Source organism: Equus caballus, chromosome 26, assembly GCF_041296265.1.
Source record: "Equus caballus isolate H_3958 breed thoroughbred chromosome 26, TB-T2T, whole genome shotgun sequence".
NCBI lineage: Eukaryota > Metazoa > Chordata > Mammalia > Perissodactyla > Equidae > Equus > Equus caballus.
In genome coordinates this window covers 11,367,332-11,381,365 of record NC_091709.1, presented here as the reverse complement: position 1 = coordinate 11,381,365, position 14,034 = coordinate 11,367,332, and the positions used below count along the sequence as shown (strand labels likewise).

General features: G+C 38.8%; 1 protein-coding gene across 6 annotated transcripts in view; it reads left to right on the top strand.

Moving 5' to 3' along the window:
• The window catches only part of CADM2 (cell adhesion molecule 2), a 1,006,464-nt gene that overhangs the window by 846,217 nt on the left and 146,213 nt on the right, over positions 1–14,034 (top strand). For all 6 annotated transcript variants that reach the window (XM_070252474.1, XM_070252473.1, XM_070252476.1 and 3 more), the window contains 2 exons: positions 5,030–5,182; positions 7,407–7,544. In XM_070252474.1, the coding sequence (XP_070108575.1) occupies positions 5,030–5,182; positions 7,407–7,544 (291 nt within the window). The remainder of the gene's footprint in view (positions 1–5,029; positions 5,183–7,406; positions 7,545–14,034) is intronic.

The window sequence follows — 14,034 nt, the reverse complement described above, 5'->3', positions numbered from 1 at the left end:
TGCTTTTTTCTTGTAGTTGATTTCTAGTTTAATAGCGTTATGATCAGAAAAGATGCTTGATATTATTTCAACTCTCTTGTATTTATTGATGTTTGCTTTGGTTCCCAAAATATGGTCAATCCTTGAGAATGTTCCATGTGCACTTGAGAAGAATGTGTAACCTGCTGTTTTTGGATGAAGTGTTCTATATATATCTATTAAGTCCATCTGGTCTAATTTTTCATTTAATTCTATTATTTCCTTGTTGATTTTCTGTCTGGATGTTCTGTCCATTGGTGTTAATGGTGTGTTGAGGTCCCCTACTATTATTGTATTGTTGTTGATGTCTTCTTTTAGTTCTATTAAGAGTTGCTTTACAAATTTTGGTGCTCCTGTGTTGGGTGCGTATATATTTATAAGTGTTATGTCTTCTTGGTGGAGAGTCCCTTTTATCATTATATACTGTCCCTCTTTGTCTTTCTTTATCTGTTTTGCTTTGAAATCTACCTTGTCTGATATTAGTATAGCGACACCTGCTTTCTTTTGTTCATTATTAGCTTGGAGTATTGTTCTCCATCCCTTCACTCTGAGTCTGTGTTTGTCTTTGGGGCTGAGGTGTGTTTCCTGGAGGCAGCATATTGTTGGATCTTGTTCTTTGATCCATCCTGCCACTCTGTGTCTTTTGATTGGGGAGTTCAATCCGTTTACATTTAGAGTGATTATTGAGACGTGGGGGCCTACCACTACCATTTTGTGTCTTGTTTTCCGGTTTTCTTCAGTTTCCTTTGTTTCTCGTCCCATGGTTTAATCTGTTCTGATGTAGAGCTGCTACTCTCTGTTGTTGTCCTTCTACTTATCTCCTCTGCTCTTGGTTTTGTAGCCCCTTTCCTTTTTTGGATTTTTCAGGAATGAGGGTTTTCCTGAGGATTTCCTGAAGAGGAGGTTTTGTGGCAATGAACTCCCTTAATTTTTGTTTATCTGGGAAAGTTTTTATTTCTCCATCGTATTTGAAGGATATTTTCGCTGGGTAGAGAATTCTCGGCTGTAGGTTTTTGTCCTTCAGATTTTTGAATATATCATTCCACTCTCTTCTAGCCTGTAAAGTTTCTGCTGAGAAATCTGCTGATAGCCTGATGGGGGTTCCTTTGTAGGTTAGTTTCTTTTGCCTGGCTGTCCTTAATGTTTTCTCCTTGTCGTTGACTTTTGCTAGCTTCACTACTATATGCCGTGGAGTTGGTCTTCTTGCATTGATAAAGTTTGGAGATCTATTGGCTTCTGTCACCTGAAGATCCATCTCCCTCACCAGATTTGGGAAGTTCTCAGCCATTATTTCTTTGAATAGGTTTTCTGCCCCTTTCTCCTTCTCTTCTCCCTCTGGTATACCTATAATCCTTACGTTGCATCTCCTAATTGTGTCTGATAATTCTCGGAGAGTTTCTTCATTTCTTTTAAGTCTTGCTTCTCTCTCCTCCTCTGCCTGCAACCATTCTATATTGCCATCTTCCAAATTGCTAATTCTTTCCTCCATATTATCGGCCCTACTGTTCAGAGCATCTAGATTTTTCTTAATCTCCTCTATTGTGTTCTTCATTTCCAGTATTTCTGTTTGGTTCTTCTTTATCGTATCAAACTCTTTTGTGACATAGCTCCTGAACTCGTTGAGTTGTCGGTCAGAATTCTCTCTTAACTCAGTGAGTATTTTAATGATGGCTGTTTTGAAGTCATCATCATTTAGGTTATATATCTCATTTTCTTTGGGATTGTTTTCTGTGTATTTGTTACTTTCTTTCTGTTCTGGAGATTTAATGTATTTTTTCATATTGCTTGATGATGTTGATTTGTGCCTCCGCATGGAGATAGAGTTTAGTTGCTCCTTTCACTTGTTTCAGCTGCTGCGGTGGGGGGAGCAGCTGTTTATACTTCACCAACCAGGAACCCTGTCCGTAGTTGCTAACTGGGCCTGGGCCCCTCTTCGTAGCCACAGTGGCCCTTTGGATTCCCTCCTCTGCCGTGGGGGCCGTCACGGGGGGCTTCAGGCTGCAGGTGCCTACTGTTGTTGCCCACCTAGATGCGCTCTCTCCTTGGGGTCTGCAACGGTGTTATGGGCTTTTCCAGCGGCCAGGGGTGGGATCACTTTTATTTGTCGCTCGGTTGCTGTCGGCACCCACCAAATCTCACTTGTCCTCTATGGGTCGCAGGAGAGCTATTGGCATCTTCTACAGTCTGTGGTTAGTACACCTAGCTATGCTGCTTTTGCCCTGGGGTCTTCCAGCCTTGTGGCTGGCGGCTGGGTGCCTTCTACTGGTGCTGTGCAGAGGCTTTCCCTAAGGCTTCTGTGAGCCTGTAGGGTTTCCCCCTAGGCTACTAAGCTGGGTCTCTGGAACTCTCTCCAGCCCCAGTCCTCTCCGAGATCTCCGGCAATCCCTAGCCTCACCGGGTGGGCAACGGCAGCTGGGGGTCGCCCCGCCGTCTGGGCTTCTCTCCGGGCCTCTGCCGGGAGCTCTGAATGCTCAGCGTGGCCCCTCTGCTACCGGCAGACAGAGAGTTTTGTCTGCTGCCTGGTGGAGCTCCGGCGCTTCCCCTCCGGGTCGCTGGACCCGCCTTTGAAAGTTCCCCCGCCCCGGTCCTCTCCGAGATCTCCGGCAATCCCTAGTCCCACGGGGCGGGCAACGGCAGCTGGGGGACGCCCCGCCCTCTGGGCTTCTGTCCGAGCTTCTGCCGGGAGCCCTGAATGCTGGGCGTGGCCCCTCTGCTAATGGCAGACAGAGAGTTTTGTCTGCTGCCTGGCGGAGCTCCGGCACTTCCCCTCCGGGTCGCCGATCCGGCCTTTGAAAGTTCCCCCGCCCCGGTCCTCTCCGAGATCTCCGGCAATCCCTAGTCCCACGGGGCGGGCAACGGCAGCTGGGAGACCTCCGTGCCCTCCGTGTCTCTCTCTGGGACCCTCCGGGCGCCCCGAGCACCAGGCCGGGTCTCCCCGCCAATGGCGGGGAGACACTCTCCCCGCGGGCTCAGGTGTGCAACTCCAAAGTTTCCCTCTGCGTTTAGGAGTAATTGCGGGGGGTTTAGGTAGGGTTCTGGTCACCTGTTTCCACCGTCGCTCCTCTGTTGTGTTCTCGCTCCTGCCCTAGATGTGTGTGGATCCTCTGGGGGCGTCCGTTGGAAGAAAGCCGCTTGCGGGTACTAGGCTGCCCGTCGGGGTCGGAGAGTTTTCACCTATTTCCACATCCTCCCGGAGGAAAGTCCGTCCGCCTTCCGATGTATAGTCGCGTGGGTGTCTCAGACGTCCTGAGATGCTGTCTGGATATCCTTTGTCAAGCGATAAGTGTCCAGATAATTGTAGACTCGAAGGGCGAGAGACAAAGAGGACTACTCACGGCGCCATCTTGGAATTCCCCATTGTGGTTCTTTTTTATGACTTCTTTTTCTTTGCTGAGATTTTCTATTTTATATTTGTTTCAAAATAATTTCTAATTGCTTGTTAAAGTATTTTTATGATGGCTTCTTTAAATTCTTTGTCAGATAAGTCCAATATCCATTTCAACTCAGTGTTGGCATCTGTTGGTTATTTTTTCTCATTCAAGTTATGATATTCCTCATATTTGGTGTGACTTGTGATTCTTTTTATTATATCCTGGACATTTTAGCTATTCTGTTAGGAGACCCTGGATCCTATTTAAATCTTCTATTCTGGGAGGGAGTCATCCTGTTTGGGTTTAGTGCTTGCGTCCTAGCTTACATTTGCAGGCCTGGTTCCACCAAAAGTTTAATTTTCAGAGCCTTTATGGTGCTTTTGGTCAGCGTGAGTTGTCTAGTTTCACTGAGGGTTACACTGATGTCTACTGGCACCACCTAAGGGATAGAGGAACTTCACTAGGCCAGGCTCCCTGGTGGCTCTAGGTGGGATAAGAGGTTCTCTAGCTCAAGGGAAGATCACTTCCAGGGCTGGGTGCTTATAGAGGGATCAGCCTGCTGCCCATGTTGCCCAGTAGACCAGTGTCTCTAGTAGGGAAGAGGAGTCTCCAGCCCCACGGGAAAGAGATTGCTTTCCATGGACCCTTGTTGTCAGCGATGTTCCCAATTGACTCCCGTTGCTGGTGGCCATTATCTCCTGATGTTGCTGGCGGGGCTCCCATTTGTCAGCAAAAAAATTCTTCTAGCTCGCCTCCTTCTGTTGCTAGGTTGTGACTAGGAGAAGCCAGGCCTGCATTACCTTTTACTATTGGTTGGGGAGCCACTGTGTTACTCTTCAGGTCCTGGTGTCCCTAACCAGTCCTCCCTACTCTTTCTACCTACCAGAGTAATTCTTTAGCTGCATCTTGTTTAATTTCAGGCTTTGTAGCTGTAGTTAGTGGGGTGTATAATGATCTTTAAACTTTAGCTGTTTTTGTCCAAAAGGAGCATAAGTCATCAAGATACTAAGAGTCCTCCTGTGAAAACAAATGTTCTGTGATATAAAAGGTGGTTTGAACCAAAGAATATTAAAATATTTAACAGACAATACAGCAGAGACACAAGCCAATCAGAGAAAATTTCAGCATCCAGGACTTTGCAGGTGCTTTACAGTTGAATGTCAGCTCTGGTTTAAATGAAGTTCAACAGGTGTCTCTACTGCAGAGAGCTTTTAGTATGCTAATATTCGCTGTTGGTCTCTTAGAAGGAAGACAGCTGCCGCAGTTTTCCCAAATTTATCCATCCATAGAAGTGAACCCTTTTGTTTATAGATTTTCTTGGCACTAGCATTCCATGAAAGATGTGGAGGAAAGCTGTTCTTATCACCATCAACGTCTACATCATCCAGAGTATTATATGAGATGCAATCATTTAATTAAAAAGTTATTTCTGAGAACATTAAGGAGCACCTAATTCTACTTTGACTTTTAAAAAATCTGATAAAATATTTCACTATATTTAAACTGTCCTTTAAATTGTTTCAGGAAATAAGAATTAGATGTGTGCCCAAAGAAAATGTTTATTGTGCTAAAAATATATAATCTAACAGTACTGACTTATCTAATGTTGTTATTGCATTTTCAATATTTTCTCTTCCCAGCTTTAAGGGACAATAGGATTGAGCTGGTTCGGGCTTCCTGGCATGAATTGAGTATCAGCGTCAGTGATGTGTCTCTCTCCGATGAAGGACAGTACACCTGTTCTTTATTTACAATGCCTGTCAAAACTTCCAAGGCCTATCTCACTGTTCTAGGTAAGTGCAAGGGGCTAACACTGTGCAGTCACAAGCCAGAGAGATGCCTTCTGCTATAGCAACGTGATTCAATAACACATATGCATTTTGAGAATCCTATTAATAGATGTAATTTAATCCCTTCTCTGCTACATTATGACAAGAGGCATTCAAAAATCACTTAGTCATCTTCTGCATTTTATAAACAGACAAAGGGAAGTATAAAGATTTGTATGACTTCCCAAGAGCACACAGCCATTTTGTTCCTTAGCCAGCAATAGACACCAGATTTCTTGTTTTTCAACGAATCCTTTTGTATCAAATTATCTATAGATTGTGTATAGGGTGATCCTTTTACAAAGTGATAGCATAATGAGCATAAAGAATTCAATGTGTCTATAGAGTACTCCTCCATTTTATCATAGTAGTCACCTGATGGGGGCCTTCTCTACTCTCTTACGGCTTTCAAACATGAACTTTGTGTATTTCAGTGCATTTAAATGACCCTGATATTTCTTTGTGTCTTCTCACCTTTTGACTTTGTAATTTTCTAGATTCCTAAATGAAGTACATAATATCACTTGTGCATGCAGTTTGTAGCTTCTTTGTGCTTTTATTCTCTAAATATTGGGCCATTTTCTGCAAGGTTAAAGTGACACAAAAAAGCAATATATTTATAGAGATTCCAAGGAAATAAAGTTGCAGCTCAGAGCTCTCTGGGATTCCACAGACGTCACGGGCCCAATCAGCTGAAATTGCTGCATTTCATTGAAACACACCTGTGTACAGAACAAGTTACAGGAATTTAAAGATTGATTTTTTTTGCCCCTAGCCTGCCTTCCTTTTTTGATAGATAAAGGCATAACACTGCATTGAGAAGAACGGATGCATGCTGTTCTTTTGGGTGGGAATATTAAAGTTAATCCAGCTAGTGAATTGGTTTTGCACATAAGATATGAAATATGTTTCTTTGCAAGTCCCACAGGGCCTATTTTATAAAAATCTTCACAAGCTTGCCGTTAAGGACGAAATATACCCACTAAAAATGAAGTATTTCAGGATAACAATTGCCTAAGGTTAATGTATTGTTCTGTAGAGAGCCACCTTGAGAGTACAAGAATAGATAACTGGCTAATTTTAGTTTATTAAATGATGGTGTGGCATAGATTTTTTTTTACAAAAAGGACACTATAAAGGTGAATAGAAAAAAAAAAATTAGCCAGCTAATCAGAGTATGTTGATCTGTTGTTTTTCCTGGCTATTCTTGTTATTTTAAGTTTTATTTCTTTTATTGATGCTTTTCAACATTCTCATATTTTATTCTTTTCAAACTGAATTAAATAGTACAATAACAAAGCTTTCAGTCTGCCTTTATTATTGAATAATTTTAGAAGAAATTTTAATAAACTCTACCATGACAACAGAATATTTTTGCCCAAGAAATGTGTAATGTTCTATTATTTAAATTACCCATATTCTATCTCTACATATTACTAATCTGCTTATTTATTGTATGATTTGGACTAGAAAGGATAATCAGTGGTTAGCATTAAAAATAATACGTACCGTGTTCCACAAAACTACAATTTCGTTTCTAAAACAGATGACAAGAGACATTCTCTACTTTAGAAGAATCAGAAAAGTAAGTGTAGTTGCAATTATTGATGACTCTGTTATTCCAAAATGCATTTCCTTGAATAAAGTACACAGAAGATAATATCGTTTTAATCTTTAGGAATTATGACATCAGGAATGAAAGGTGCTATTTTAGTTAAATCACAGTTTGCTAAAGAATAAAGAAATGTACTTTTGGATTTTTCCCCCCAATGCAAACAATTTACCTTCTTAAATCTCTATACCAGTAAATCTTAAGATATACTGAATGGTTATTTTTAAGACTTACAAGGGTATTTTTGCAGATAAAATTTAATTTAAAAAACTACTTTGAACTAAATGCATTTTAAATGCTCTCTGGAATACATATATTTAATATATTATATAAATATGTATACACACATATGTATAGATACATATATATATATCGTGTGGATATATATATCTATACCTACCTATATATTTTCATATGTTTTAAGCAGTTTATTTTATGATATAGCAGTTTGTTATTCTTGGTTGAAGTTACTGTCAGTTAACCACCCAGTTCAGCTTGGTTTGTGAAAGCCGTAGTCACAGGAACAAATCAGCCCTGGAGATGGATGTCCACGTCATTCGTTTGCTTAACTTTCAGGTGTTCCGGAGAAGCCTCAGATCAGCGGATTCTCCTCCCCAGTGATGGAGGGGGACTTGATGCAGCTGACCTGCAAAACGTCTGGTAGTAAACCTGCGGCTGATATCAGATGGTTCAAGAACGACAAGGAGATTAAAGGTAAGAATGAGGAAAGGCCGTCAAATCAAAATGAATATGCTGAAATTAGCATAAAGGGTCAGATACAGGGCATTTTACGTTTGCTTTCTCAAATCATACACTTTATGATCAAGTGTAATTTGAACCAGATTTGCCCATTTTTTTTAAATTAGGTAATTTTCCAAGGTGTATTCATATAATCTCTGTATGGCCCGTTCCCTCTTATGTAAAACAGGTCTAAAAACAATATATACCTCATGAGAAAGTTGGAGGAATAAACGAGTTAACATATAAAAGACACACAGATTCATGCTTTACAATCGTAAGACTACATGTTAGATGTTATTGTTTCAGAATTCATCTACCGTATGTAGATTATAGACAGAGAAACTCCGTGAATTATTTCTTCAACTTGTTGGTTTCTGGAATTACAAAGTTCTGGGAATAAAATTGGCTAAACATCAATAAATTTGATTCCTAGTAGCTCTCATAGGGGGCAAAAAATATGCTTCTCTCTATTTCATATATTTATATGTGAACACACACACTCTCACACATATTTTTAGAGGGAAATGAGTTTATAGGGGAGGTGGTTAGTAAGCTTAGTAGTAGGGTTTTTTTTTTTTACCCCGCATACCTGATGTCACATGTACATTAAAATCCAAGTATAAGAATTATTTCTGATGATTGTTACAAATGTCTCCGCTGTGCATGGCAGGATGTATTATTCTCAAAGGAAGTTTCTACAAGATACATTTCTGCACACCATTCTGATTATTTTAACTTGTAATTCTAATATTTCATATCGGAATAACAATAATTCTTACTAGTGGGCATTCAAGCTCAACAGATAAGATTCCCTATATTACTGAAAAAATATAACTTTATACAATTATTCTCTCTCTTTTCTATTTTAGTTACTCTCTCTGTATGTTTTTTCCCAAAATAGAGACTTGTCTATAATTTATTCCTAATCACTAAGTTTTTGTTTCAGAAATTCTAATAAATACATTTTATTGGACAAAATGTGGAGAAATACAAGCCCCCAAGTCACAAGTTAGACACTTTGCTAGGGTCAGTTAAACTTTCAGGGTACCGTTAAACTTGCTTGTACACTCTGCCAGGGCTTGGGACGTCCATTCAACTCTGTCTTCGGGATGTGTTTGTTTTGGCTTGTCTGGACTTGCTTAGATCTTCCGTACTTGGACCCCCTACACAGCTTCCAGAGCTATCTTACTACAGCAAGGGTCTGATCTGGCTACTTTTTCTACTTAAGTGTTCCTGATGGAAAGACCTAAACTGCAGGATACGTTTAAAATCCCATTTCCTTGGCCTCTAAGAATGCTCCAGACAGGGAATCCTTACACAACACATGTGTCCTTCTGTGTGAAGGGCTTGGTTTATTCTAGAATGCTCTTAAAAACTCTCCTTCAATTGAATTGTTTTATTACTTATATGTATCGCTTTCTTAATTCTGACATGAGTAGTTATTTAGTTGTTTGGTTTATCTGTTCCTCTCAATTTCTCAGCACTTTATTTGTGTTTCAAGTGTTTGTCTTCTATATCCTCAGAGAGTTCAGAGACTAGCATACTAGATGCTTCATTAATATCGATTGACTGTTTTTAACATCACAGCCTTCTGAGAAGCCTATGAGGTACTCATATTTTCATGAAATCTCTTAATTTTGGACAAATTTGGCTTCTGCTCTGAAGGCCAAACAGATTCGATCATATAAGGTCTGGAAGAGACTTTTGTTTATATGTAAAAACAGGAAAAGCTTGATCTTATAAACATCATTCTTTAAAATCATCTGAATCAAGACTAGAACAAAAGTCACGACCAAACAGCATCCAGAATCGGTGAATGATTCCATGCTGCATCTGGAAGTGGAGAAGTATCCCTTTTCCCTATGTTCTCCAGTGTATGGCTGCTGATAGAGCATTTATTATCCCTGCACTTGCTTTCATCTATATAGCTATTTATTTGTTTATAACTCTTCTTTTGCATGTTGGCTTAGTTTGTCTTCACAACCAGACGGTGAACTTCCTGAGTGGTCTATACTTTATAGTATAAGTGTATATGCAAATATGTGGAGTGCAGTACTCTGCACAGAGTGAACATTCATTCCTGTTGCTGTCCTCAGGGTGTGCCAAATGCAAGTTCACTCTCAAATCCCTCAGCAAACACTGCTCACTGAAAGGAGGGCTCCATACTTACCTTCCACTATTTTGTCTTTTCGGAGATCAAAATTTAACTTCCTATAACCATTTAACTATTTTTACTATAATATCACTTTCCACTTTTTAAAAAGACAATCTCTAATGTAAAGCAGCAGGAAAAGATGGGCTAATTGAGTCCAATCCAATTCCATTGAAGAAAAACTTGTTAAAATTTCTCCCAATTGTAATGCATTCTATGGTGCATGAGCAAAGATCCCAATGAAGAGAACAAGAGCCTTGACCTGGAGATGTTTAAGATGTCTTTGGAGAGATAAAACAAGTTATGGAGAATATTTTCTTATAAAGAGGAATGTATGACATGATATAAATCCCAAAGCAGCTATTACAGTCAAGGGAAAAGATTATTTTCAAGTATTTTAACTAAGCATTGGCCAGTTCAGCATATTGACACTGTATTAGGTTTCAGACTCTATATGATGGACATATAGACCTTCAAAGTGACTTCTGATTCCAGGCTGAATCATTTTTCTGTACAAATATTTGGTTTTTCTCCATAATTGTCTAACATATGAGTTTAATTTCCAAGTTTCTGGGTGACAGTTGTTTGAAAGTCATAGCTGATCTCATTTTATTGGCTAGGACATTTCTATATTAGGTTACACAGCGGTGGTTCTCAGACTTTGGCAGGAATCATTACCATTTATAGGACCTGTTAAATCTCAGATTATAGGGCCCTGACCTCAGATTTCCTGATTGAATAAGTCTGGGGTGGAACCTGAGAACATGCATGTTTAACACTGCGTGAAATATCTGAGCAATGCTGATGCTCCGTCTGGACACCACACTGGTATAGAGAACAGAAAGTTGAGGAGCATCAGCAACTTTCATAAAAGTCTTGCTTCTGTCTCTGAACTTCAGTTTTCTCATTTACTAAGTGAGGATTAGAATAGTCTCAAAGTGCTGTTGCAAGGATGTTCGTATGAGCCAATATGTATGAAGTGTTTTTGCAGTACAAGGGATAACTATGTATTTTAAGTGTTATTGTAGTTATTACTATTTTCACCAAACCATGACTGATGAGTTGTAACAAGCCCTGAAGTAGTCCTAGAAATATAAACAAGTAACTGGAATCATTTCTTCAAGGTATTCACAATTGGGGTATGAACATATAAACATAAGACAACAGGCGTAGTGATAGATTTTTGCACTGACTAAAGTTTTGGTATAAAAGAGAAAGCAGGGGCAGCCCTGCTTTGTGGGAGAGGTGAAGCCTTAACAGTTTGTTGATGAATGTAGGTGCTCAATAAATATCTGTTAAATGAATAAATGGATCTTAAACAGTGAATGGAATTCATCATATGAGTTGTAAGTAAAAGTAGAACAGGCTACAGAAGGGAACTTTGTGTATCTATGCAGACTAGAAGAGTGTGATTGTTTAACTATGAAACCTTGTGTGTGTTATAGACATGAAACAGAAACAGGAAGGCAGGGCCAAGAAAGTCATGGAAAGCTTTTATTCCAGATTCAGGGGCTTGGAATTTATTCTGTAAGCAATGGTGAGACCTTATTTTTTTTTAATGTAAACTTGAAGAGGTAGAATGAAACAATCATAATTTTCATCTAACTCTATCCCTCCCCCTAAGAGTCTGGCTGAGAAATCCCTTTGGTGCCTCTTGGCAGCTCTGTGTCCAAAACCACAGGTGGTTTCAGTGAAGCTTTTAATCTTTTAGGTAGCAAGGAAGTCGGCACATCTGCCATTTAGCATGTGTAACAAAGATGCACATTGCCCTCCTAAATCTATCAGCTCCCTGAGAATTTATACTGATATAAACTTTCCATTCTATGTGTAAATTTGGAAATTTGTAGTTTGAACATTTACTATCATAAAATCTTAAGATTTTCCTTTCCAGCTAACTAGCTTTTACATTAATGTTTTAGGCAGAATTCTATGATAACCCCCTGTGACCCACATCCTGGTATAATCCCTTCCTCCTGATGTAGGAGGGACTTGTGAATAGGATGTTATATTACTGCCTCGAACATGTTACCTTATATGGCAAAAGGGATTTTGCAGGTATAATTATGCGTCCCTTTTGGGTTCATCAAAGGGAGATTATCAAGGCAGGCCTGACATAATGAGACGAGGTTTTTATAAAAGAATACACAATCAGAGAGACATTCTCCTCCTGGCCCGGAAGAGGGCAAACAGCTGTCTTGTGGACTGTGTGTGGGAACCACGTGGCAAAGAAGTGTGAGTGACCTGTAGAAGCTGAAAGCAGTTCCTGAGTGACAGCTCATGAGAAAATGGAGACCTTGGACATACAGCCTCAAGGAAATGAATTTGCCAACAAGCAGTGAGCTTGAAGGGGTTCCTAAAACTTAAAAGGAGCTCTGAAAGTATTAAACTCTTTTTAGGCGACTGAACCAGAACAAAGCTTAAGATTACTTATAGAAATATGTGAATATTCAGCACCCAAAAGGAAAAATGCACAACATCTGGAATCCAATCACAAACTGCTACGTATCCAAAGAAGCAGGAAAATGCCGCCTAAAAGGAGACTAACCCATTGATCTATCAAAACTCACCTACAAATAATATAGCCGAGAGAAATAAAAGATAAGGCATTGAAAATATAAAGTAACTCAAAATACATTCAAAACTGAAAACGAAATTTATGGAAATGATTCTTTGTGATCTTGGGTTAGGCCAAAATATCTTATACATAATATCAAAGAACAATTTATAAGAGTAAAAAAAATGATAATAAAATTAAACAGTTGGACTTCATGAAGTTGGACAACCACTTTGGATAATAGTTTGGAAATGTCTTTAAAAATTAAACATGTGTCTACCATCTGACGCAGCCATTCTGCTCTGAGGCATTTACCCAAGAGAAAGGAAATCACATATACGTACAAAGACTTACACACAAATGTTCACAGCAGCTTTACTTAGTGTAGCAATATTTAAGTGCATTGATAATTTTCTTCCACTTCCATTGGTAATGGGAATTAACAGACATAGATTATTTTACTGAGATTTTTCTACACTATAAATGAGATGTGGAACATAAAATTCTAAGAGCATCCTGCGTCTGCTATATTATTGACTAGCTTGAATTCTAAATGCTGTGTTTCTTGAAAGTAGTCATTACATGAAGTCTTTATCTTCCAAGGGAGTGGCCAGTCTTTCTTTTCCTTTTCCTTTTTCTCTTCAATCACTAACTCTTTAAAGTGTTTGTTATTTGTATATCTCCTAAGTTGAAACCAAACATGAAATTAGCCATTTTTATTTATCTTTTGTATGAGTTTTATTGAGATATAATTAATATAGTAGCAAATTCACCTAAAGTGTAGAATTCAATGGTTTTTGGTAAATTCGCAGAGTTATGTAACTCTTACCACAATCAGTTTTACATTTTATCGTCCTAAGGAAACTTCATACCTATTAGCATTCACTCCCCATGTCCCCTCAGTCTCCATCTCGCCAGCTCTAGGCAACCATTAATCTACTTTCTATCTCTATAAATTTGCCCATTGGGGACACTTCATATAAGTGAAATTATACCATACACGGTCTTTTGTGACTAACTTCTTAGCATAAAGTGTTCAAGGTTCATCTGTGTTATAGCATATATCAGTACTTTATTATTTTTCATTGCTGAATAACGTTCCATTACATGCATATACTGTATATTATTTACCCATTCATCAGTTGATGAACTTTTGGGTTCTTCTTCTTTTGGCTAGTATGAATAACTCTGCTATGAAAATTTAGGTGTGAGATTTTGTGTAGAATTATGCTTTCATTTCTCTTATGTATGCTGGGTCATATGTTTTTTGCTTCATGTACTTTGGGTACTCTGTTTTAGATGTATATATATTACCATTTGTTAAATTTTATTAAATAATTGTTTCTTCATTTGCTATATGCTGTAGGCACAATTTTCAGAGACCTTAAATATCTGTGCGTGTGTGTGTGTGTGTGTGTGTTTGTGTTTACATAATTTTCACCAGTTTGTTGTTTAGCAGGAAAGAGAATCAGCAGAGTTCTTTATGCTGATGTTCCAGAAGTTGCCCTTGGATTTTTTTTGTATTCATGTATTTTCACAATATTGACTCATAAATTATTCAAATTTATTATCTTTCAAGTATCTTCCTTTATTTATTCTTACAAATTCTTTTCTGTCTCATCTCCTGCTCTTTTGCTCATAGAAGAAACTTGTATTTCTTTTCTTGACTAATTTATATTCAAAATTTCTTTATTTTTTGCCTCATAGGAGATAAAACTACCTCACGATTTCCCTTTGTGGTAATGATAGGTGATTTT